The sequence below is a fragment of the Hoplias malabaricus genome, chromosome 7 (assembly GCF_029633855.1).
Source record: "Hoplias malabaricus isolate fHopMal1 chromosome 7, fHopMal1.hap1, whole genome shotgun sequence".
In the NCBI taxonomy this organism is placed as follows: domain Eukaryota; kingdom Metazoa; phylum Chordata; class Actinopteri; order Characiformes; family Erythrinidae; genus Hoplias; species Hoplias malabaricus.
Window position 1 is genome coordinate 22049422 of NC_089806.1, and position 26694 is coordinate 22076115.

Genomic DNA, 26694 nt, shown 5'->3' on the forward strand with positions numbered 1-26694 from the left:
AGCCTAAATCTCAGTCACATAAAACAGCCTAACATGCTGCAACAACACACTTACAACAATACGATGCGACACCACACTTCATTTTGTCAGATTTCTGCCTGAAATTAGAGCACCTCCGCTCAGACAGTTTAAATTGTGTATAGTCTATGCTCTTAGTTAGTGAGCTAGTTAGCAGGTTAGCGAGCGTAGGTAGTGAGCACTTTGAGGCACGGTGCAGCCGGGAGGGAGCGATATTAAAGCAGGGGATTTGAAGCAGATTTTGTCAATGACAAGAATATACACCACCCCACTCTCAGAGTATTCAAATATTCACTGAATACCTCGGTTGAAACAGTCCTAGTTTCAACATTAGGAGTCAGTCAGTGGAAATGCCTCTTCAATTTAATGGTGGTGTCATTTCAAGGCACATTACACAAGTGAAAAATAAAAGAATAAAATTTCGACCAAATTTAAGCAGTAAGACAAATAAGAAATTAAGACATTTTAAGAATAAGGTACAAGTAAACACATTTGAACATGAAACATGTCTAAAAAATTAGTCACACCCTTTTCCTTATACTTAAAAAAGATTAAAATGTATAAGAAATTCAGCCAGTTGTTGAATAACCATGAACCTAACAAAGCAAATGTTTGATTAGTTACACATGCATTTATCCATAAACCTGTCCATAAATCTAGTTCACAAAACTTCAAAAACTTCAGAAAGCATACATAATGTTATAATCACTCCATTCATCTTAGTTATATGTAAAATGCAGTGCTATAACAGAACATGTGATGAGGGAGAGAGTGCATGAGAGAAAGCAAGAGAAGATGCCTGTAACACAGCACAGCTGATGTTTTCCAGATCATCCTCATGTAATTCCAAGTGCATGACAGAGAAGACAGGTGTCCAAGCAGTGCATTTATCCACATCTCCCTCCGCCCCACATTAGTTACAGATTCCAAACATTCTCCCCCTCGTTACGGCAAAACAGACGAGTACTGTACAGCGAATAAAACAGGCATGACGCAGTGGGATTTGGACCCCCTGAGTTTACTGGAGAAGTGATCACTAAAGACCAGTGGAAGGTGCAATCCTGCTCATTCATGAGTAATTACAGTTCAGCTGAGGACTGCAAAAAATAATAATAACATAAAAATAATAATGACATACTAACCGTAAGATCACAGTCTAATCAACCATTGACCTGATTCTGCAGGGAAAGTTTAGTGAAAGTCCAAAATCCTGTCAGATAATTTTTTCATGTTTAATTCCAAAAGGGATTGATCTGCCAAGACTCAGCTGTCATGCTTCTCTACATTTACCTGGCAGTTGCAACTACACTGCAGACTGCAAATGCATTCTTAAGCAGACTTGCTAATCAGGCATTATATGACATACTGCACTGTTATTTATAAAAAAAAAAAAACGTACAAAACTTACATAATGTTTTAGAGTTTTCCTAATTATGCTTTAATAAAATTTGTTTTTATTTTTAAAAATGAATAAGTAATTACAATGAGCTATGCATAAACTGTCTCTAAGAGAAGATGTAGGGTAGTGTTCCCTGTTTTTTTTTTTTTCCCAGGGACAGAATGTCATTCCTCAGTATTTTGCAAAATCCCTGTAATGAAAGCCCAGAGTTTCAGCTACTTACTGGACGTGAGCAAAGGCTAGAGGTGGATGTGAGCATTTTGGACTTTATTACTTGGAAAAGAGAAAAACAAGCCAAGACCAAGTCCAAGAACACTCTGGAGTTCAGAAGGACTAAATCCAGAGGCAAAAATAGAGAGAAACAGGGCAAGAATTCTTTACGCATGAAGACAATATAGAAGAAAACACTCAGCTGAAGAAAAACCAAATGGTCGATCTTCATATCACTGGAGTCCTAAAACACCATTTAACTCAAACGGCACGCCTCTTTCACCTACTGATACAAAAGCAGAGAGCCAATGTAAGCACCTGCTCCAAGCACCACACTGTTTTCACCTATAGCCTATTAAAACGTATAACTAATATTTAATTGATCTCAATTCTCATATTTATATATATGAAAATTCATATTTCCCATCAATTTTACATGTTCTCATAAATACATAAGTGTGTTCAGTTTAGGCCTAGTATTTTTATTCTATAATTGGTAATAATTGTATTACTTTACACGATAATAATAATAATAATAAAAAAGCATGCCAATTTCCCCCAGCCCAGATGGAGGAAGAATATGATCACAGAAATTCTTTCTTATCACAGAAAGTCTCATAGGTGATACTTGGAAGTTTTGCTTTGATAATGGGTGGTACGTGGTCTAAGTAGTTTGAGAACCACTGTTCTAAAACACAAAAACCTCAGGCAAATTTATTTCTGAATTTCATATTTCACCCAATAGTAAACATCAGCTAATCTCCAATTATTGCTGGATATGTCAGAGAGGGACATAATAAAACAAGCTCTGGTTGGATCAAAGCTGGTGTAGCTGTTACACAGGGAGTAACAGGCATATATCCAGAAACACCAACATACTTCAAAAGAGTCTGGACCTGGAGCTGTGGCTGAAGATCAAACGCATTACCTGAAGAGCATCAACAGTGCATTAGCTGTTAATATAAACTCTATTCGACTGCTTGGCTCAGGTATGTGGGCCTCAAAGTGCTCTGTACATCAGATAAGCTCAGATCTCCGAATATATATTTTAAGAGGAAAAGCAACCTCAGATGTTTAAAGACTGTAGACTCTAGAATCACAGCTCTTTCATTTACATAGTGTTGAAAGCTGTAAAACAACAAAATATGTTAAAATAAAAAATAGAAAAGAGACAAAAAAAAATTGGTTATATTACTGTACTGTTTTACAGAATACCTAATATTAAAAAGGAGCTCAATGCACAGACATGGAGGGTTTTGAGCTTAAGAAATACTGCTCAAAGTGTAGTGTTTTGTAAGGGCACGAGCTGAGTGTGTGCACTTGATTCTAATACAGCATTTTACCAAACAGAGCCATATTGTCCTCATCTTATTTGACAAATCTGTTACATTGGTGTCACAACCTGGAATTTAACAGATGTTGAGAGAACCCTGCAACAGCCTGATTATATTATATGAGAATGGGGAGCATTGGGCCTGATGGAACTAGCCAGCAACAAACTTTAAAGTTGGTCCGGGCTGACAGTGCAGACTGCTACAGGTCCTAACAACAGCTACAGGAACTGCTAGTGGCATAAACCACTGTGCTAAGAACAATCAAAACAAGTCAACCCTGGCTCTGAAGGCCATGCCCAGGATAAGCCATATTTAAAGGGTTTCATCAATATCATATGAACTCAAATACTAAGTCACAGTTTAAAAGCGATTTAAAGGGAACATCGAAGATTGTGGGGAATTGCAGTTCTCTCTGGTTTGTTTATGTTCAGAAGTTCTGTGTCTTTTTAAAGGTGGAATGACATGTTTGAGGAGAAAAAATGACTTGTTTGCACGTGGCTGACAAGTGTAACATGTCTGTAAGTTTTTATTCACTGTTTGAATTTCCACAGAAAACAATCTGGTTAGTTTTGTAACATGAAGTTAGCAGTCTCACAAATTCAGTGTGGCTTCCTACTTAAATAATCTGAAACAGCCAAAATAAGTCAATATTACCCACCTATGTAACAGGTATAAACAAATATCCTCATCTTTTCCTGATTTGCAATGTTTGGAGGGCTCTTTGCCATTTTTCTGCCATGAGCACAGAGAGAGGAAGCCTAGAATGTCTGCGAGCTTTTTTTTTCTCTACTCATTTACCAACACCCGGGTTTGTAAACACATTAGACCGATTTCAAGTGCACACACAAAACAGAGAGCAGCAAATGGTGAGGAATTATCTTCTGATGATTCTTCACATTTTTTTTTTATTACAATCTTGAACATTGGCCTTTTTTTTAGTCTGAGTGTCCTACCCGAATCCCCATCTCTGCCTTGAGGGTACCACCACAGTGACAGTTTTTTCTGAGTGTGTCATACTCAAGCTGAACATGAGACCACTGCAGAATATGGCTTTATTCTGCATGATGGATGAAGCAGTAGGATAAAAAGCATGTTAGGCACCATGCTTCCTCTGCTGCACAGCACAAGACTATCCAATGCCAGGTGGAGTAGTCAATAAGTACGTCATCACCTGTGCAATCGGGGCATTCAATTTACTGCCATGGTGGATATCAGCTCTACTCTATCTGACTACAAAAGCCAAGAATGCTTCCTGATATGGCTGTAGGCATGCCAGAGGAGTGGAAGCCAATCAGCAGACAGCTGAAATCAGTCAATGGGGGAAGAGTGGCCTCAAAGGGCAACACATCCAGGTGAGTGTGAGGAACTACTCACGAATTGAGTAGTTCGAATCAACGCTGTTGATGTGGAGTTAAAAAAGCAGGGCTATGACCTCAGGCTCTCAGGAATGTTCAGGTTCCAGAAAGTCCAGTCTCCAGTAAACTTGAGTTTGTGTGGCCTGAGTTTGTTTCTATTAAAGCATTTAGCCAAAAAAAAGACATGTCCTCCTTGCCTTATTCATCTAATTCACAAAACATTAATTTGATGCTGATGAGGTGAGTGGTGACGAACCAAAATTACTTAATAGATACTAACTTCGCAATACAAACTGAAGATTTAATACTGGAACATGGAGCAGCAAAGCTATCCAGAACTAATCATTCAAAAAGTGACTCCTTACAAAATGTACATATTACCACTCGCTTTGTTTTATTATTATTATTATTATTATTATTATTAAAATACCAGACTAAGCTTGTTGTTTATTTATCAAAAAAATACTGTTTGAGGACACTTACAATTACACATTTTAAAACAAAGCATGGTAATTTAGCTCTAAATGATCTTCAGATCATTTCAGTGCTAGCTTTCCATTCACTAAGTGCCAACATTCAATTTGCTATATTTTCCTGGGCAGGGCTTAACAAAACACATTTACAGCAACATAAAACAAAACAAAACAAAAACAAAACACATTCACAGCAATTCCTCAGCTGCGAAAAGCAGATTGCACATGAAGAGAAAAAACATCCATGTTTGGCCCTAATTTGAATAAACTGGAACTGTATCACAGGAAGCTTTTGGGAAAAGGAAAGTACGCCTTTTGTTAATCAAACACTTTGGAGCGATTTCCATCAAATATCAACATTTCAGCTTCCCATGAGCAGGCCGTCTGTTTACCCTCCCAGAGAGCGGATGCTTTCAGCAGGCATGACCACTTGGCTTCTCTCAGGCTTGGAAAGACAGCTCCAGAAACGAAGTGTTTTTCCTTCAGCTAGTGGTCAAACCAGATTTGTGATGTTTTCTCACATTTTGCTGATGTAAGACAGTACATTACCCCAGAACATAGTGCACGTGAGTTCACTTGTACTGTGTATAATAAAACATTGAGTCCAACAGCCAGAACCAATCAAGCGAAGCCATCCGCATTGTGAAAACTCACAAATATTTACTCTGGTGTTGTTCCCCTCCAAATTTACTAATGAAATCCTGAGTGCAAAGAGCCTAATATTTACATTTTTTTCTGTTTAACTTCTGCTATCCCCTTATCATGTGATCAGTAACAAAAGATTGCAAACCGGATAATGGACTTCGACACATGAAGTCCCCTGGACTCTAGTTTAGTAATGACCATTGCAGATATGAGAGAGAGAGAACAAGAGAGTGAGTGAGAGAAGTAGAGAGGGAGGCTGTTTCTCCACAGAGCACTGGCTTGCAGAGTGTGTATCCAGGGCAGTGAGAGTGGCTGGTTGGCAGGAACTGGGCAATGAACCGGGTCCAGAGAGAAACTGTAGGAGACTGTAGGCTACTATTTACCTGCACATGACAATGATCTACACTACTAACATCTGGAAATTTTAAAAGTCTGGACTCCCAAATGTCTCCTAAAGCACTGCTAAACAGAAACAACAATCTGCCAAAGGCCCTGTAGTAGCTTTAAGCTCACCATAACTTATTGAGAAAGCATTGAAACTAGATACACTTTACAACTTAAAGACATAGCTCCACAAAAATTCAAATTTACTTACTCCAACTGTACTAAATCAATCAGGACATGTTTAGGAAATCTGGAGAAATACCAGTACACGCAGGGAAAGGCTGAACATCAATGTTGCATTAGCATGACCTTCGAGCCCTCAGATGTCACTGCATAAAGAAAGTAATTGCATTCTTTGCAGAATTCTATGCAGATTCAATTCTATGCAGAGCTATGTGCAGTAATCTAGTCAATCAAACATTTTTGGAAGCTAACTGTTAATGTCATTGATTTTTATATATTTGAAATGAAGTTCTTTTTAAGCCCACCACTCTCTTTCTTTTAAACTAGTGCTGTAAATGTGTATTTAGTCAAACATTTCCTGGAACGGCCTCTTCCTTGAGGATGTCCTAATATTATTTTATATGCACTCATGAATAAGAATGAATGCTCAATCATCAGGACCAGGAACACACTGTACAGTAAACACAATAAAACACTTTAAGATTTAGCACAAGCAAACCACATTGTCTATATAAATCAAATAAACCAGTGAAATAAAATAAATTACATTGTTTGTTTTTAAAATGTCACCAATTGTGAAGTTAAAATAACTTAAAAAATAAAACAAAAAAAATAGGCCTGCATACTCATATGTGCTTTGTTATTCATGGACTGCTGTAGGGAATCAGTACATTTGATTTTCAGCAGTATATGTCCAAAGGTTTTTAGACCTCTTCATAATTATTGTCTTCATACATATCATAGCACAACGGTGGCCATCTTGACTAGACTAACCCAGGGCTTAGAGGTGAGGGGCGAAATAAGGAAATAAAGTGAAATTCTGAGTGAAAATGTGACAGGTTTTTTTCATTTATTTAAAATTTAATGGACTTATTCATTTCCTAGATATAATAAAAAATATTATTCCATTGTGACATGGTGCTCAACACAACTCACTATTTTATATTTAGGGTTTTTCTTTCCTCTCCTTGTTTATATCATTATAAAAAATAGAATTTGTTTTATATGAAGTTTGTTAAGGTGTGCGTACCCCAGTCAATATGTGAAAATTAGTTTTTTTTTTTAATATATATAATTCATATTCATTCTTTTGTACTGTCAGAGGAAAAGGTTTATTCAACTTTCCAATTCTAACAGAATTGTGATTTTACCAGTACTGCTTTGTGAAGCAAAACACAATCACAGTAATAAAACCACCTGTTTAATACTAAGGCAAAAAGAGAGGTTGAAGCATGATCATGTACAATTTTATTAAAACTATACAGACATCATACGTGGATCTTGGTGTGGGAAAAAAACATCTTAAAATATTTAGAACATGAGCCCTTTAATAAATTTCTTCCATATTGCATAATTGCTGTTTTGATATATGGGTGTGCAAGAGGCTTAAGGGATGAGGTAATTTATACTAATGAGGTAATTTATATTTAGTGCTTTAATTTCATCACTGAATGTCAGGGAAGACCCAGCATGACACAGGCCCCAAAAAAATCAACTGGAGCATGGAAAACTGGGGCAATCCTGCCTTTCACAATTAAAAGGATGTTCTTGGATTACATCCTTATTATATATAAAGCGAACAGGAAATGATATTATTTTGATACAGCCGTCAAACCACAGAATAATCCCATGAAAATAGGAACTTTGATTAATTCCAGTAAGAGCAAATTTATGAGAGGTTGCAGAAATATCCAAGCAGTTATGAATGGATTACTGTCTCAAAATGGTGTTGGGATGAAAAATGGATTTGCTTTCATTATCTTTTCATCCTGTATTCTTTTTGATTATATAGGCTTAACTTCTCTCTCTCTCTCTCTCTCTCTCTCTCTCTCTCTCTCTCTCTCTCTCTCTCTCTTTCTCTCTTTTCCAGGGCTGAGGAATGTGCTCCATTTCCCTAAAGGAAGTAAGAAGCAGAGCCCTGCCCAGGTCTGTCCTCCTGTCTGTGGGTCAATGTGGGACTCAAGGGCAGCTTTCTAAGTCCTAGACCCTCTTCCTGCTGGGGTCCCACCCTCACTTCAGCCCAGTTCCCGTCCCCACCACAGCTGGACAGTTCCACCCCCACCACAGTGCCCCCATTGTCCCTGGCAGCATTTTTTAGTATACAGTAAAGTATATGTAGTCTTACTGTATGCCACTGTATGTTGCCATTTCCCTCCATATGCCATTTATGTACCCTCCAGTACACATACTCACTTCCGGCAGATTCAGATGATTACAAGCCTTCATTTTGTCCACATATGAAAAAGCAAACATATGCAGTCTCCCCCATAGCCAAGATACTTATCCATAAGTCTGTAGAAACAGCCTTTATAAATTAATTTACATTAAGGTACACCCATTTTTTACCCAAACAATCTGCTATGCTGGCTAATATTATCCACACAGAAAAACATGAAACAAAAACACTTTTGAGCAGCTGCAGGTGTGTTTTGCTTCAGACTTCAGAGTGTGATGTGCAACATTATTACAGATAACAGCGTGTTACACTGTCTAAAACCAGCTTGCCTTATGATAAATTCAATGGAAATTGCACCTATTTGTAATTGGTACCATACCAAGTCATAAAGAGTGATGTATTGTGAACTGTGACGTGTTGTTTCATTAATGTACAGATGCAGGTTTGTTCATAACTTTCATGAGATAACTAAAGAAACTTTATATATAACTTTAAATATATATATATATATATACCATTAAAGTGTAATCTTCCCTGTTTCTGTTAATACTAATCTAAGGAAAAGCATTTTGAAAAGTCAACATATCTAATTTAATTCATTCAGTCATTCAATATCTGTAACTAATTATCCAATTCAGGGTTGCGGTGGGTCCAGAGACTATTGGGTGCAAGGCGCTAGTCCTTCACAGGGCAACACACACTCTCATACATTCGGACACTTTTGACTCACCAATACACCTACCAACGTGTATTTTTGGACCATGGTAGGAAACCCACGCAGACACGGGGAGAACACACCAAATTCCTCACGGAGAGTCACCCGGAGCAGGACTCGAACCCACAACCTCCAGGTCCCTGGAGCTGTGTGACTGCGACACTTCCTGCTGCATCACCATGCTGCCCTTGGTTTAATATAATGAAAATAAGAATATCTTAGCATATTGTATATTATTATTTTTAATTATATTTTATTATGGACATTATACAGGCAATTAGTACAAATGAAAAGAAAAGTACTGATTAAAACAAATTAAATCACCCTCTGGTATTCAATTAACCCCTAAAAAACTATTCCTGTTTATTAAACATACATACTTAAAAGCTCTAAAATACATTTCTTAAAGACTTTAAAGGAGCTTAGCTGTAACTGTACACCTTCGCTTTCATTAAGCATGTGAGGATATATACATATGCAAAAATTCCCCATCTCTATCACCACACACCGCTGCGCAGCTACTCTGCAGCTTGAAAGGCCCATGTCACAAGTTGACTGGATTGGATAATTAGGTTTAAATGATGCCATAGAAAAAAACTTTTGGTTCCATAAAAAAAGCATGTTTATTAATGGTGAATAACCTTTTAAAGTTTAAAAAACCCATAAACTTACTGTTTTCAGTTTTTTAGGAGTTACAAAAGCTAAAAGACTAATATAATGGGATTAGCCAGATGTTTCTCACAGCTTCACACTGTGCAATCTACAAATTAAGCCCTTCACATTATAATGTTTGTAATGGAATACCAAGCCAAGTCAAGGCCAGCGAATGAGATGTGATCTTGAGGGTCAGTGTAACTGATTCTGGCAGAAGTTTATTGTGAGACAGCAAACAGAGTATCGTCTGCATAGCTTCAGCAGGCACCTGGACTATTAGGTGTTGTATATTTTCTGAGGTTACACACATACACACATGATGGCTGCATGGAGTGAATGAAGATGGAGAAGAGAATGTTTGTGTGTGTGTGTGTGTGTGTGTGTGTGTGTGTGTGTGTGTGTGTGTGTGTGTGTGTGTGTGTGTGTGTGTGTGAAAGAGAACCTGGAAAATGTGTCCAGAGATATTGATATTTGTCAGTTATACCCATGGGATCAAACTGTAATAAATTCTAAAGTTTAAACTAGTGCAGAGGTGTTCAAGAAGACCACTGCTTTTGGGGGATCTTGAATGTTGTCTTTGTTTAAGGGTTGGTCTTATCAGTGGGAAATCACAAGTTCATTCCCTGGTGATGCCACTGCCATCTGTGGCCAGGCATCTAAGAGACTCTCTGGGTTTGTATAGCCCCGCCTCTGCCCCATCTCTCAGCACACTAGCCAAGACTGGGCTACATACACTGGGCAGTTAACAATCTCTTCAAAGTGTGTTGAGCTGTTTAACGGTGTTATGTTAACAGCACAAAAATGAAACAGTAGCAGGCACTATGTGCCTCATATGAAATATGTGTTAGCTGTTTTGTTTGGTAGAATTGGTAAAGGTTAATACAGAGAAGGCTTTTGTGAAAACTGGGGGAAAATGAGATAGCTGCATTCTCTGTTTATCCACACATAGGCAAATCATATATTAATGCTACAATATTTCCTTTTCTGTAGTACACTAACATTCTGTTCATATCAAATATTACTAAAAAAGCCTGAAATATTTAGTTTTTCTTCAGTAATTTTAATCACTATCAGTTCTCCACCGCAGCTCAAACCAGAGTGCTGGTCCCAGAGGCCTCGAAGAGCCCTGGATTCAACTGCCTTGTTTATTTTTTCCTTCACCCATCCACAAATCCATTTACACTCCTCACCCATGTGCTCTGCAGTCATCATAAGACTAAATAAGCTTCTGTTCAGGACGGGCCGCTGCCATGTGGGTGGTGCTCCTCTCCAGCACCTATAAAACAAATAACACCTCGCAGTCCACTGGGTTGAATTTCACTGTGGTAATCCTCAAGCCATTATTAGTCTTCTTCATATATTGACAAGGCTATGGCTCTGGATATTGTGGCTATATTTATTTGTGGTTGAGCCAGTGCATTAGTATTTTTGAGGGGCTGTGAAATGAAAAATGTAAATATTCTAATTAATAACTATGTTTTCATGTGTCCAGCAATGTGGCACCATTGAAAACCTGTGGTTCCTGAGTGGGGCAATTGTGGAAGTGTCAGCACTATTATCAGGAGGGGTAGGATGGCCCCAATTCTTTCCCTATCACTCACTGCGATGCCAAACAATGCAGGCATCATTTAGCTTTACAGAGTTGGGCAGTTAGATTTCTCATACAAATATTTACAAATGTGTTTAGCTATTTAATTATATGTTGGTAACAGGTTGGAAAAGAGTAGTGACTTGTTTCACTTGTCTCAGAGAAAGCGTGATATTTACTGTGTTTGGGGGAGACCTAGTTGGCTGGAATTTTCAATGACCAAAATTAGATTTCACAATTTTGAGAAACAATTACATATGAATCATTCATTCATTATCTGAATAACTCAAAGTGGAGCTCGAAACCGCAACCCCAGGACCCTGGAGCTGTGTGTCAGTGACACTACCTGACAGAGGTATCAGCTGTCACTGACACTGTGGAAGGTCTTTTAAAGGTGGAATTATAAATAATTAATATTTACATAGAAACAGCTGTTATTGCATTCCCATTGCTTAAAAGACCTTTTTAAGAAAGGTCTTAAAAAGCTACCATTTTGAATGTAAAACAACAATATTTTGCTTTACTGGTTAAAGCATGAAAGCTTGCATATTTTTTTAAGATTTGCAACGAATGAATGCATTCACAGTAAACTGAACTGAGCTCATCAGGGTGCACAGTTCAGTGTGGAGGGTGAAGGCAGGCATGTGGCATTATCTGGCACTAAAATTACAATACAGCAAACATTCAGCTCTACATGTCTGTCTGGTGTAAGAGGAGGAGACTTAAACATCTGGAACTCCCTTGCTGGAGCCTCTTCATGGTCTCCATAACAAACACTCCTTGCTCTTACTAGTACCCATTCATTCCTGGCCTTGGTCCTGAATGTAGGCCAATGCCAGCTCTTTCTCTCTTTTTTCACTCTCTCTCCCTCTTTCCACAGCCAAACATGACCGCAGGACTGCCGGCTCCCTCAGAACTCCTCCAGATGCCACGGCTATGATCTATCGATGTGCTTCTCCAAGCCAAAAAGCTCTAACTCTACTCTGACTCATTTGCTGACTTGGCAGCTGTCTTAACACACGTTTACTACTCACCGCGATTCTGAGTTTGCTGTCACTGAGCTCTTAAGTTTGATCCGTAGGTTCCAGGCTTGGGCAATCATTTGTAAAGATGTAAACAGAAAGCCAGAAACCAGCAGAGTCCAAGTGGCGGCATTGAGTGCTTTTATGGATCTGAACCCAAGTTTACACTGGAGAGTATGACATACTGGCTTTTCTACCATAACACTGGCAGGAAAGCTCTTGGCACTGCAGCCCACTGCCAGAAAGGTGAAGCCTCCCACTCATTCAGAAAGTCTTATTATAGATTACAGTGCACATCAACAACCTCATGACTTAATCACCCAATCTTGCTCTCCTTTGCTTCTAACTAAGACTTTAGTGTCATGTACTGCTGCATGAATGATGCCATTTATATGTTCTCATCTAAGGAATTACATGATATATTTTGCAAGAAAAAAGTTTCATGGGCACCAAATGCTAGTGGTAAAAAACCTCAAGCACAAGGCAACAGTCACCGATGATTATCACACTGCCCTAAGAGAGTCTTATAGCTCTTTTATTTTTAGACACATAGTACCTCATGGTCCTGGCTTATAACTCATTTACTCATGCTTAGCAGCCTGAACGTTCTCCACAAGGGGGACCCACCAGAAAACTAATATTATGCCCTTGCTTTTCGCCAACCTCCAGCTGCGTTCTAAAGCCTAGGCTGCGGCCGAGGTACGACGTTTCCTGGGTAGGACTGTCCTATGAAGACGCCTAGTAAGTTAAAATAGATTGTATTTGCTTATTAATATTATCCTACAAAATAATGTTATTAAAACTCATACTTCAATCTTCATCAAACTATAACTACTTCTAAATACAACTAAATAAAATATATGCCATCTATGGAATACCCCCAGAGGAGCTGGAGGCGGTGGCTGGGGAGAGGAAGGTCTGGGTTTCTTTGCTCCGACTGCTTCCCCCGCGACCCGGACACGGATAAGCAGTGGATAATGGATGGATGGATGCATGGACGGATGGATGGATGGAATTGCAGTATGTCAATACGCTTATTGATTAAATATGGTAAAGAGACAAATATTTAAATTAATCAATTATTTTAAATTTTACAAGGTAAACAAACTCTGTCTCTGTTTTATTTTCGCCATGTTTTGTTTATTTTCACCTTTGTGCTGTATGTATGCAAAAAATTGTGAGGGCCATGAAGGATATATCAGTTGTGCCATCAAAATCACTCGAACATAAGCTGCATTTCTAGGCTGAATTTGTAGGTTGTATACGAAGGGTCCTTTACATCAGAACAGCCTTTCTATGACTTAGCAGCCGAGAAATGCAGTTCTTCTGCAGCCTTTGGAACGCAGTCTTCCCTTAGTGTGAAAGCTTCATTATGATGAAAACATAACCATACAAAACAAATCTCATATTAAATAAATAAATAAATAAACAAACAAACAAATAAATAAATAAATACTACACTTTCTGTTCATAATGAGCTTTTTTTTTTATTTAAAAGCACATGTATTAGAGCTAGGTACATTTAGCAGAAAAAACATTTGCTATTATTTCTTTTGTACAAAATGAGACAATACAAAAATACTAATAGTAACATTTTGATACATTTGTAGTTGTGTTTTTTCAATGCTTATTAAAAACTTACTATCACAAATCTACAATATTTTAGTTACCTAAATACAAAAATCTGTCAATCAATGCTTGATGAAGCAGCAACTTGTAAATAACACAGGTCTTGACACATTGCTTTTTTATTCATAGTGGATATATCTAAAAATGTTCAGAAATAATATTTTACATAGTTAATTTTAGTGATCTATACATTATTTATATATTTAAAAGAAAAAATAAAATAAAACAGCTTGCTGAAATGATAGGACGGACTATACAATGTGCGGGGATGTGCAACATGTTGGAGGCTGTGTGGTGTTGGGTTGTGTTGATGTGGTAAAGACGCTCGATAATGGAGTGCACTGTAAAATATTCTGGTAAAACTGTACAGCTGTTAGTGAAGACAGTAGACATTATTTAGAGAAGAGATAAATCCAAGGAGAGGCCGTTAGAAAAAGAGAATAAGAAAAAAATCCACAGTTTTCTTTCATTTTTTTTCTTCACATGGTAATAGTCCTCTGCACAGAGTCAAGGACCAAGTGCAGAAACATATTCACACAAACAAATACCCAAACACACATACATACACACATACATCCATGCATACACAACACGTGGCATTCAGTGACTGTGGTGGGACACCACACTTCATTAGGACAGATGTTGGAGGACACTTCAAATAGTGCCACCTCAGGCAACGGCATGAATGGCACTGCATCTGTTGAGTGATTATTGTTTAGAAGGGAGAGGAGTCCATACTAGCCAGCAGAAGAGGCTCACACTTCCCTTCCTAATTAAATATGCCAAAGCCTGTGTAGTCAATGGGAGTCTACCCCCAAAATACTCTGGTGACAAAATGGAGATAGTAAAGCCCTCCCCATGTCCCTTCCACCATCCTCCTTGGTGCCCCAGGTCACAATCCAGAAGCACGGCTCAGCCATGCTCACAACACTGCTGTAGATGGGCAGCCATCTTGAATTTTACAATTTAGAGACATCACTGTTATTTTTCCCCACAGTGCTCCCCCTCCCCAGCCCACCCCTTAAAAAAAACAAGTTAAATGCAACATCCCTTGGAGCTAGGCCACTGAGTAGGTAGCTAAGAACAGCATCAATGTGTTTTGTGCACAGGAGTGTCTAGGTATCATAATGGTGTGTGTTTGCTATACACCACAGTGTAGGAAAGTTCATCAGAGATCTTTTCAGTCTACCAGGCACTTCAAACTGCATTAAGCTTGTTCAAGGCTACACCCCTCAGACAGCAAGTGGTAACGATTTACGATGGACTTGGATATAGTGCTATAAGTTACTGTTCTTTATACTGTAAATATATCTGTGCTAGTAACATTGCAGGTTAAAATATCATTCCTATAACTAAGGAATTTGTTGTCCTATACTGGTGAAAGGCCACAGAGACGAGCGAGAGAGAGACTAAGAGGGGAGAGGGAGAGAGAGAGCGAAAGAGAGAGAGAGAGAGAGAGAGAGAGAGAGAGAGAGAGAGAGAGAGAGAGAAACTAGTCTCATGACCTCTTTTTCCTTTTGTTTTCTGTCATTCAAGCATGCATCCATCCATTCATCCATTCATTCATTAGTACGTATAACTCTCTTTTTGCCCCATTCCTTTGCTTAGCCCTTATAACCCCACTCAGTGTCCTGCTAATTAAGCTGCAGGTCCACTTTAGTCCACACGGTTTTGGGGGAGAAATTCCCAAGTAGTAAGTTCATTTTTGTATATTTTGTTTAGATTTTTTTTTTTTTAAGTGAATAGGGCTCAAAATAAAGACTAGCGCAAGGAGGGTAATCAGTACAAAAATAAAGAGTCTCAATAGTAAAAGGTCTCTGTCTCCTGCCTCTACATTCTACTGTCAGATGAGAGAGAGAGAGAGAAACAGCTAAAGTGCTGCTGCTCCTCAGTCACAGGTGGCTGTTCAGGTTTCTTCAGAGGAGGCGGGTGGGAAGGGGGTTAAAGGTGGTTCCTCCCATGGCCCTCATCTCACACCATGTTGTGGTGATTGTTCCTGTCTATGATATCGGCCGAAGGGAGGAGCTCTTTCTTGATTGGCGAGGGCGGAGGAGTGGCAGACTTCACTTTGGGCTTGAAGAGGTCGGACACGTAAAAGACCTAGGGAGAAGACAAGAGACAATAAGAGACCATTAGAGATCTGTCAACTGTCTTACCACAAACATATCAATCAGCTCTCAAAATTCAAAACTTGTAAGCAAAGGAATGTCATCTCTGGTTTATGAATTTCAGGGTGTAATGAAATTCACATTTCAAATTTAAAATGTAAAGCATTTTGTGTGTAAAATATAATTGTAATTCGAAATTCAAACTCTCTTTTTTCATTTTATGGTAACTTATTTAGGATTAAAAATGACAATTGCCATTTTATAAAAAAAAAATTTACCTACAAATTTAAGTATTAAACGATCACTAACATAGAAATCACTATCTTTAAATTGTCTTAACCAAACCTACCATACACTTTTGGATACAATATGATCCCCAAGAACAGAGCAATTTAATGCATATGTATTCGCAGCTCATTTTCAGGAGAATGTGGGAATTTTGAATTACAATTATATGTTACACAAAATACAAACAACATTTTAAAATTTACACTCACACACATTTTAACACATCTATAGACACTTTAGAGTCCATATCCACCTACTAACGTGTGTTTTTGGACCGTGGGAGGAAACCCACGCGGACACGTGAACCCACTATCTCCATGTCTCTGGAGCTGTGTGACCGCAACACTACCTGCTGCGCCACCGTGCTGCCCCTCATGAAGAACATACCAACAGAAATGCTGCAAAATTACTTGGAATAAAGTAAGTATTTTTACACTGACTTCCATTAAAATGTAAGGTTTTCTCCTTCTCCTGTAAATTTCTGCTTTGTAGAATCACATTTTTATTCTTTGTAATTCAGTTCACTTTAACATTTGTCAAACTACACAAAACACACACAAACTCTCTCCCTCTTTCTCTCTCTAACCCTAAGTAGATAGTCCCTAAACAATATTAGCATCTCAAAGGAAATTGCTCTGAAGCATCAGAACCATAAAATTCCCCACTGCCTCATTTACTGCAGCTGTCGGTGTGTAATGCAGTCAGAAGGTACAGTATGTGAACCTGACCTCATCAGCTCTAGTTTACTGCATCCGTCTCTGAGGTCATTTACTGATAAGAAGCACCCCACCACATTACTGGATTCCTTCAAGCTCACTGAGTCAGTGAGAAAGACAAGCTTCTAAGAGAGGGAGGTCAGAATGCATGTGGCTGCTTGGCGTGGGAGGTACTGAAGGAGGAAAAGGTACTGCCTGGCAGCCATGGTTTTACGTCCTGATGACATCACTGAAAAAAACAGGAAAACAAGGACGGGTGGGGAGGAAATGTGCCAGCAGCACAGGGCCAAGATCCCACCCGAAGGATACTCAAGGATTTCTGGAGAGCCTTACTGGTGACTTAACCCTCCACCTGGACCAATTTATGAGGGATGCCAAATGGAATAATGACATCTGAAGTTTACTTGCAGAGAGAGTGGACAGTTAGTGGGCCTGCAAGAGCTGATGTACAGATGAAGCAGTCTTTTTTTGGCCTGTTCCGTTTTCCACACCCCACTGGAGTTGCTGAAGCCTGGACAAAAGCTGAGCTGGATGTTCTTAGCATTGAATAACAGATTCCAGCAGGCCTGCCAACTCACAAACACGCAGGGCTATAGTGTGATGGGAACGACTGACAGTTTAGTGGTGGAGCAGGCTGCTACAGTGTCCTGATATGGAACTTCCTGCCATGCTATCTGCATTTCCACACCATAACTGGGTAATGCCCAAGGGTGATTCCAAAGGAAGAAATACAGTCATGGCTAAAAAAAAAAAAAAAATTAAAAGAAAAAAAAAAAAGAAAAGGAGATTTCCTCTTCGGGCTCATGACTGATCGGGAACTCTGTAACTACTAGCGGTCTTGCTGGTCTTATATAAAGGAAATGTAACAGGTTTAGCCAGAAAGAGACTTGGTCATGGGAGATTTCTTTTGTCAAGTATCTCGTGCTAGGACCTATGTCGAGTTTGAATCAAATGTGCATCAAAAATCAAAATGCATATTATTTACCTACAGTAACATATTTCCAAGTAAAACACTGTATTATAGATGGTATATGAGTTAGCAAACAGATTTTGCTAGACATTTTAGACCTTTAGAACAATTCTTTCCCTATGGTATGATAATATAGATAAATATCTGACTAATAACTAATAAAATTGAAAAGTGCAGAGAATGAATGGCTTATTGTAACCATATATAATCACTCTCAGCCAGTGCAGTGAATGCTTGTAGCTTGGGTGTAAGCTTTCGCATGATTAGATCATTAGCCATTTTCAGTGCAACCTTCATACAAGAGTACTAATGACATCACAACTTACAAGACTTCACTGGTTCTTCACGGAAGTCTAAAACTATGAATGCATGTATGCCATCATTCGTCTTTTGTTCACTGGTCAGTGAGGGGCTCTTGTGTCTATCACAGCTCTGAGGCAGATGACCCAGCCCTTTCCACAATGGGCTGCTTAACACTGCGACCTCCTTCATTTGACCCCAGGCGGCTAATGAAGTCTTATCGTGGCGGGAGAGCTTCCTGTGGAGGGACCCTGCATGTGAAAGTGCTCTTCCTCCATACGCTCAGGCTATTGTGCTAAAAATGCTTAGTCAGCAACAGGAACCTGATATGTGCCTATGTGTATGTGCACATGAGTTGTCATGTGTTGCTTTATTACAGTCCACAGGAAACATTGCGAGAGAAAGCTAAAATGCACCTTAAGGCAAAAGCATGAAACTTTTGGAGAAGGGTAGGTAAAAACACAGCCCTTTCCCTCAGGAGCCCAGAAGCAAAAATACCCTTATCTACTGTTCCTTTAAAGCGCACCATAGATTCTTGCATAATTCCCTGTCCCTGTCACATCCACAATAATTTAGCCTAGCAGGTTATTGGTGTTCCTTACTGCCAATTGTTTGGTTGTGCAAAATAACCACATAGAGCAGCAGGATGGAACTGTTCTCTTGCTGGAATATTCAGCAATGTGAATGTGTGTTCATTCAGTTACTCAGAGGAGGCACCCAACAGTGATAAAGCTAAAAGAACCCTAGCTAAACCACTAGGTGTACTCTAAATGCAAGCCCTAAGTATTTATCTCCTGAGCTGTGGTCTGTTTGTTTTCCTCATTGTGGAATTTATTTAAGAAAATGGAGAATTTCTTAGAACAAAAGAACCTCCATGACTTTGGCAATCAGTAATCTGAGGCAGAACAACCGAACTTCATGCTGGTGAAACTTTATGGCTGTTATACAAAACCGTTTAAGTGCCAGGACTCTGCATTATCTGACTCATACACACATAAGCAGACCAGAAAATGATATCATTCTGTGACACATCTATATATAAGAGGCCACAATGCACAAAGTGAAAGGATGCTAGAAATTATTGCAAATTACAAATTATTGTCAGTGGTTCTGTTAATACACAGAAGGGAATTTTTTATTATAGCAGATATACAGAAAAGGTTTTTAAGGAAAGACGTATGTACTAAGCTACACTGTTAACACGTTAATGGTAGGCATGTCTGGGTGTGTGTGTGGTCCTCCATGGGTGTGGGTCTGTCCTAATTGAGGACGTATGGAGTGTTTGTGTGTGTGTGTGTGTTTGGTGCATGGCATAACTTGTTGTTTTAAGGCGCCACTGCATTAAGGCTTATGTGCATAATGGCGTCTACATTTGGCTCACAACTCTGCCGCGTAACATGGGTAGACTTTAATAACACTTTTAAAACTTCCTTGGTTTGGAAACAAATAGCTATGTGACTATTTTTGGCTCCGCGCTGCCTCCATCATTGCCATGGCTCCAGAAAGCTGCATGAAAAAAAAATAAAAGATAGGAGGCAAGTCTAATGTGTGAACACATGTGAGTGGGTGATAGCATATTGGAATCTCTATCTGAAAAGAAGCACTCAGTCTTAGAGACTTATCGGAGGCACACTGACCATGACCCTACATGCTCTGGAGGAATGCTGGGACACTGGAGGTCAGGAAATGCAGAGAGAGAGAGAGTACGGGGACTGAGAGAGGGACATGGAGAGGGAGACGGAGGAAAAGGCAGTTGGAGCATTCCCTCCAGCTGTTTCCCCTCTACATCAACCCCCATCATTTTGCAGGAAATATCTCTGAAACAGAGGCCTGACTTGGCCATAACATCTCGCGCTCTCTCCTCATTAGCCTTCCCGAAACCCGGCCGGCTTTGACGAATTGGCTGAAAAATGCTGGGAGGAAGAGCGGGAGGATGTGGCAGAAGTCCTAGCAGGCCGAGTAAATAAAAATCGAAACTTTCTTTAGGTTCTCTGTCAGAAAAAACACAAGCCAGTGATCCCACCAGAGACTACAACCATGACTCTGGTTGTACTGACATAGCCCAGGCTTCCATCTCAGGCCTGCACAACAGAGGCTTTAGGAGCTCCTTCTTCACAGAGGCACTGTTAAGCTCAAGGAGCTGCAGGCCTGGAGTTTCTTTTCATCAGACGCTAGCCAGCAGGTTGACATTTAAGGTTGGTCTGAGAGCTTTGCTCTCTCTGGGGCTGCTCCGTCCTGTGGCGCTGCTCGAGCTGATTCGCTCTAATGAGGGACAGACCTCGAGCCTGTCAGCAGCTCTGCTCCAACTGCCAAAACTCACCAGGACCTACGGTTCACTTCAAAGCCTGCCATTCTGAAATGGACCTTCAGGCAGCATTCAGTGTGCAGAGACCACTCTTGAAGAGCGGTGATCATGCAAGGAAAGAAGTGCTCCAGAGGGAAGAATCAATTCCACCAGCCCTAGATTCCCTTCTTTTACAATATCCAGATTTATGAGTTCTCGGCACAGAACTTGTCCATTGAACCAGGCTGGGGTGGGGGTAGAGTAGGGGCGGAATAAGAGAACTTTACCATTATCAGAATTACCATTACATGGCAGGGAGTAAAGGAGCCTAACCATGTCTTAGCCTGATGTCTGAATATTGAAGTGAAACTGTAAACTACATGGCACCATACCATCAACACATTATACAGAAACAGTATTTTTTATCATACAAGCTGTTCATTTAGTTTGCTCGGTGTGCTATAGTGTGCAATAACCATAAAGCTCTAAACTACATCAATAACATTTTTATTATGGCAACAATGTTATTACTTATTTTACTATGGCAACAATGTTATTAAGTCAGAGTTATAGATATTGCTAGATCCAATAAAAATCAAAGTTTACTGATCAAAATGTACTGTCACCAAACCATAAATGTATGAAGCCGTATCAAGCAAGGTCATTTCAGTGAATAATGTTTGAAGTATGCAACATTACAGGTTAAAACTGCATTCACACTCACAATGACAACAGTGTTATACAAAGCCTGTAGTGACCAGAATTGACTTCCTGTGTCCTTGGATATCCCTCAATGTGTTTTGATGCAGCTCAGCATGTGAAAAGTATGGAAATATAACTTTAGACCCTTGCTGTGTTTTTATTTCATCTGCAGTCATGTGCACTGTATGTTCTCCCCATAGGCTCCCTCTGAACTCAGGTTATTAGAGATAGTCTAATTGGGATTCTAAAGTGTTCACAGATGTGTGCGTGTTAGAAGACTGGGAGTTAGGTGGAGGGAGGAGATGAGTGGGGTGTGCAAGAGCTTCAACCTCAATCTGCACAGCTAAGCTTCTTGTTGCTGTTTTACATTACCCCACTCTCCCTTTGGTTATGTTCTACTGGAGTCTATTTGTGCAACAACTGTGGACAGAATACTGTGAATATCTGAGGCGAAGAATGAAAGAAAAGAAAATCAGGAATGACCATGATTCAGTTTGTTTTACTCTTATGAAATAGAACTGGTGAATGAATCCACTGGGAATTGAGCTGTTCTAAATTCTAGATCCGAGGTATCATCAGAACTCATATTGCACAATCCATTAGGGCAGCTGGACAGATCTATGACCATCATTTTTGTAGTATCAGAGGTGGCACCACTTTGCAGCCAATCAGAATGAGGAAAAACAAGTGTCGAATTCTCCACCCTGTTAAATTTCCATCTGAAATGCCCCACACTGTGCCAGTCTCTACTCAGCAATCAACCTGGTAGAAGCGGAGCAACTGAGGCTTTGCCAGTGTTTGGCAGTCGCTTAGAGAGCCTCTGTAAAAGCACTTTTCTTTGCATTTTAGCACAGCTAACAGTTTCCACGTTTGTCTGCGGGTCTGCTCTCTGCCGCTAATAAGATTCGCTACAGGGTAGTTAACCCTAAAATGGTCAAGCAAACAAGCAAAATTAGTTATTATATATTTTATTTAAATCTATTCTGTTCTTCTACTAAAATATAAATTACACGATTTTCTAAGGCTGACAATTCATATATATTTTTTCAGCATAAATCTGCCTATACATAACTACTGTAACTGTGACTACTGTTATTTTGATTATATGAATAATAAGCCTTTGTGATCTGAATAACTACTACAGCTCATTCAACAGTTAAAGCTCCATCATGCTTCTTTTACATAATGCTAGAAAAGATGTGAGCATCCTGGAAGTTCCGATTCCACATGCTGATCCATTTTATTATGACTATCATGAGCATAGATATGTTGCATCTACTCTAGAAACAGATTTTAATGAGTCAAACAGGGACAAAGCTAAAGTAAGTCTCTGAATGTCACACCCCAGTTCAATTAGGCAAACTATGCTTAAAGTAGAGGACAGAGGTTTCAAAAAAGTAGTAGTGAAGAAATTTCATGAATTTATACCCTTCTCCACTTTCTTCTCCACCTCACTCACAGTCCCCGCCCCACCCCATTGCTTTGCCCAGAGTTAATTTTCCTCAGCACCTTCCAGCTTAGTGAAGTGTCTAGCACCAGCTGTGTGGACTGTAAGTAGGAACTGTAGATTTCTCCTCCTGAACTACTCTTTCAGTCTCTTTGGCTTCTTCTGTTTCTCTTTTGTGCCTCCTGACTACTGTTATGTTGCCCAGAGGCTCCAGGGAGGCAATGTGCTCCTCATTAGTGAGATTTGCTGCCCTTGTAATGGCTGGATGGGGAGGGGCTGGGGGGCTAGGGGTGGGAACAAAATAGAGAAAGAGTGAGAGAGTGAGAAAGAGAGTGAAAGATTCAAAGCAGGAGAGGGTGGGGTCTGGGAAACGTCCTGGTCCATTTCCAGTAAATTCCGTGGTTCGTTTCCAAGATCAGAATCCAAATGGTCTTCTGTCTTCACTTTGACGTAAGTGAAAAAATAAAAAGCCCCTGATAACTCAAATTTCTATTGCCTCTTAAAGTGTGACAAGTTTATCTGGCCAAAAGCTCACAGCAAAGTGCTTCCGGCCTATCAGGAGACACAGGGAATGATACATTTGTGGTGGGGTGAATGTGCCAGCTCATAAACTCCTGGCTATAGAAGGCAGTAATAGAAAGGGGAAGCTACAACACTTAGCACATGCCTGTGTGCTGTTTGAAGCTGCTGGTGCAAATATTGTGCAGAGGTATGTGTGATCTGTCCCTGGTCTAAATGCAGCTTTATCATGTTAAGATTTATTTAGTAACTTCTATGAAATTGTACATCTTAATATGAGAAACCTATACAGGCTTTGTCCAGAAATGTGTTCTTCTGTAGCAACTGTAAGTAGTTACAAAATTATTTTTTTACAAAGCTTTTTAAAGCTTGTACCCCAGTTCCAACAATAATGGAGAGGCCAATGGAAGTAGAGCTTTGAGGTTTTAAAATTTTACACAAGGCTGAGGAAATGAGGAGAAAGGTAAAGAAAGGTGCGAGAAAGAGAGAGAGAAAGAGAGAGAGAGAGAGAGAGAGAGAGAGAGAGAGAGAGAGGGGGGAAGGAAGAGAGAGAGAGATAGAAATGGGGAGAGATACTCACTATGCAGTAAGCCACAATAGCCCCTTGTACAAAGCCAGCCAGCACGTCTGTGGGGTGGTGTTTGTGATCAGACACACGGGACAGACCAGTGTAGAAGGCCATCATTAACAGAGTGAACTGGAGGAGAGGCCTCAGGAGGCGAGCTCCACGCCACGTGAACCGAGACTGCAGGTAGAACTTGAGGGAGAGAGAAAGAGAGAATTCTTTAAGTTAGGAAAATATGTTTTGTAAAACATGTGGTCTGTATCACTGTATCAACATATGGAGTATGGAGAACACTGAGAGAGGTAAATTATAGATAGACAACAGGAGAGAACTGTCATATGGAAATGTGTTGTGGGTGAAATGGAAAAAAAGGAAAAATTTAACAAAAAAATAGTTATCACTAAAAATAGCCGATATTTCATGACAAGTTTACTTACATGGAACACATTGACATACAAATGTTAATCTCAAGCATGCATTCTGATAAACATGCACATACACCAGACACAAAAGTGCAAAGGCAAAGGACAAAGCCGCCTGGCTGTCTTTCATACACAGCTCAAATTCAGCTGTACAAAATAGAAGGAAACTGGACTCCATTTCAGATAACATATGACACCAGATGTGTTTGAAAACACAGTACAGGACAGGGTCAAGACTACACTACAGGACAGGGCCAAAACTGCACTACAGGACAGGGCTAAGACTGCACTACGGGACAGGGCCAAGCTTACGAGTTACATTAAGGGAAAATTTTAAATTACACTACATTAGAAGGGTCAAAGCAACACTAAAGAATGCTGTTTAAGTTACACTACATGACAGGTTCAAATTAACACAACAGTATAGGTTATCTCTTGCAGACGCACCTCATAATTTCTAACGTTTTGGACCCAAAAACAAAGATTTAAATCATAAAACGCATAATCTGTCTGGAAACAGGAAGGCTTATCAGGGTAAGAAAACAGAATCAGCGTGAGAGAAAGATGGTTAGGAAGGGGTGGGGAGGAGTCATGGATGCAGAGGGTAAGTGGGGGTCGGTGGCTCTATGACGCAATGAGGCAAAAGAGGGCCTCTCAGACAGGTCAATGTAAAAGCCATTCATTTCCTGCGTTCCCATCCTGACCCTGAGCATCAGCCTGCAACATACAGACAACTTCCCTTACGCACCACAAGGAGACGGGCCGTTAACAACCTTTAATCAAATTCACAGGACCAGACAAAGACCAAAGTAACTGAAGACCAAAGTGTTACACCAAGCATACAATAGCCTACAAGACTGCCATCAACTAGATCGTGCAGACTGCCGGCTGAGGTGTGGACGAGGTCAGCTCTGTCTTCCTGGACTGTACGTCACTCACATCACAGCCATTGTGTGTGCCAGGAGGAAGGAATCCCTCCCAAAGGATGTTTGGGAGTTGGCGTTTCCTCGCTGCTTCTCAGGTAATGTTAAGGTAGGTGCAGCTCAAACTCTACAGTCCAATCTCAAAAATAAAGATTGTTGTGTTTTGATTCAAATCTTCTGTAATGTTTCACTCTAGGTCTTCATTCTTATGGCTGCAATAAACTAACATAAAACTTTCAGGACAACTGACATAAACATACTTTAACATTTCTACAGTTTCACCACAAAGTTCAGTTTTCAGTTTCTTCCTTTGAGTATTTTAATCTTCTTCTACTTCTTCTACTATTACTAAATACATGGTTAAAACTGCAAAAGTATTTTGAGATATGAATCATGATAACTGCCTGCATATCCTCATCTATTGTCACTCTGCTAATCTTATCTGCTGATCTGCACACCAATATCTCAAGGCAGGAAGATGATGCAAAGATATCTGTGAAAGAATATGCAGGTTGCAGACATTAGCCCGTACACTGTGTGTCTCAGGCAGACTAAACCACTCATTACCTAGTCATGTTGCAGCATGCAGTATGAGCCAACACAAGATTGGGAAAAAAAAAACTGTTGAACCCTGACTCAGCAACCTGAAAACACACCTCTACTCAATTCTCTCTACTTCTCTCTCTCTTCTAGACTCATTAGTTTGCTAAAAATAGATGCTGTAGCAATAGGGAATGCTGTTTAAAATATGAGATTTTCATTAAAGAAAGCTTAAAGAAATTCCACCTGCTGATACATTTTAGAATGCCCACCATGTGTATGTGTTTTTATCTTCATTAGTGGCAGATTTTAATAAGTTCAAGGGCACAAAGTCTCTTCATGTAGGACTACCAACAGATTAAATAACTGAACTGAAAGAAAAAAATAGATATATTTTGGTGACTTAACTGCAGTCAAAGGCCAAACTAACAACACATTTTCTGAAAGCAACATGTGCAAGTAAGCCTGAATCTTGTTTCAACTTTTATATGAACACATTTTATTAGTTTCAATCACCGCAATGCTGGCTTTGCCACTCATGCCTTAAAAACTCACCGACAATCTCTTGTAAACAGTTAATATCACTAGCTTAGAAATCCACAATTTTGAACTGAAACTAAATGTCTTTGCTTAGATTTGGCACCTTCTGACAGCCCTGTGCCAATCCAGACTCATTACTGGCAGCAAAGGAAAAAGGATTTCTAACCCAGAATGCAGACTTATTTTAACTGCTGTCTTGTGGATACATGTTTCTCTCTCTGAAAAACAGACCAATATCCACTGAGGAATTAAAAACAAATGTGCAAATACAGTATTTGAATGTGGAATTTTTCCCACAGAAACTTGGGATGCTCTCAGACCAAAGAAATGTTTAATCAATTTTTTTTTTCAAAATTCCAGTTGTAAAATAGTGACAACAAAGACAATAACAAGAAAAAAGCCTAAAAACCTCTTTACAAGTATATCCAGATTATGATTCATTCTGGCTAGCAGAGAAAGCATTATTTGTGGTTGATTCAAATGACTAAGAATGACTTTTGTTTGTCATTGGCTTTTTATTACAGCTTCTCATTCTTGCAGGTCAAAAAAAATGAATAAATAGATAAATAAAATGAAAACTGACAT

The 26694-nt window shown here is 39.5% G+C and overlaps 1 protein-coding gene across 2 annotated transcripts in view; it reads right to left on the reverse strand.

The window, feature by feature from the left end:
- Positions 1–14239: 14239 nt before the first annotated feature.
- plpp3 (phospholipid phosphatase 3) overlaps positions 14240–26694 on the reverse strand; it is a 42695-nt gene continuing 30240 nt past the window's right edge. For both annotated transcript variants that reach the window (XM_066677437.1, XM_066677438.1), the window contains exons 5-6: positions 23700–23876; positions 14240–15885 (exon numbers count right to left, since the gene is read on the reverse strand). In XM_066677437.1, the coding sequence (XP_066533534.1) occupies positions 15757–15885; positions 23700–23876 (306 nt within the window). In that variant the 3' untranslated portion in view covers positions 14240–15756. The remainder of the gene's footprint in view (positions 15886–23699; positions 23877–26694) is intronic.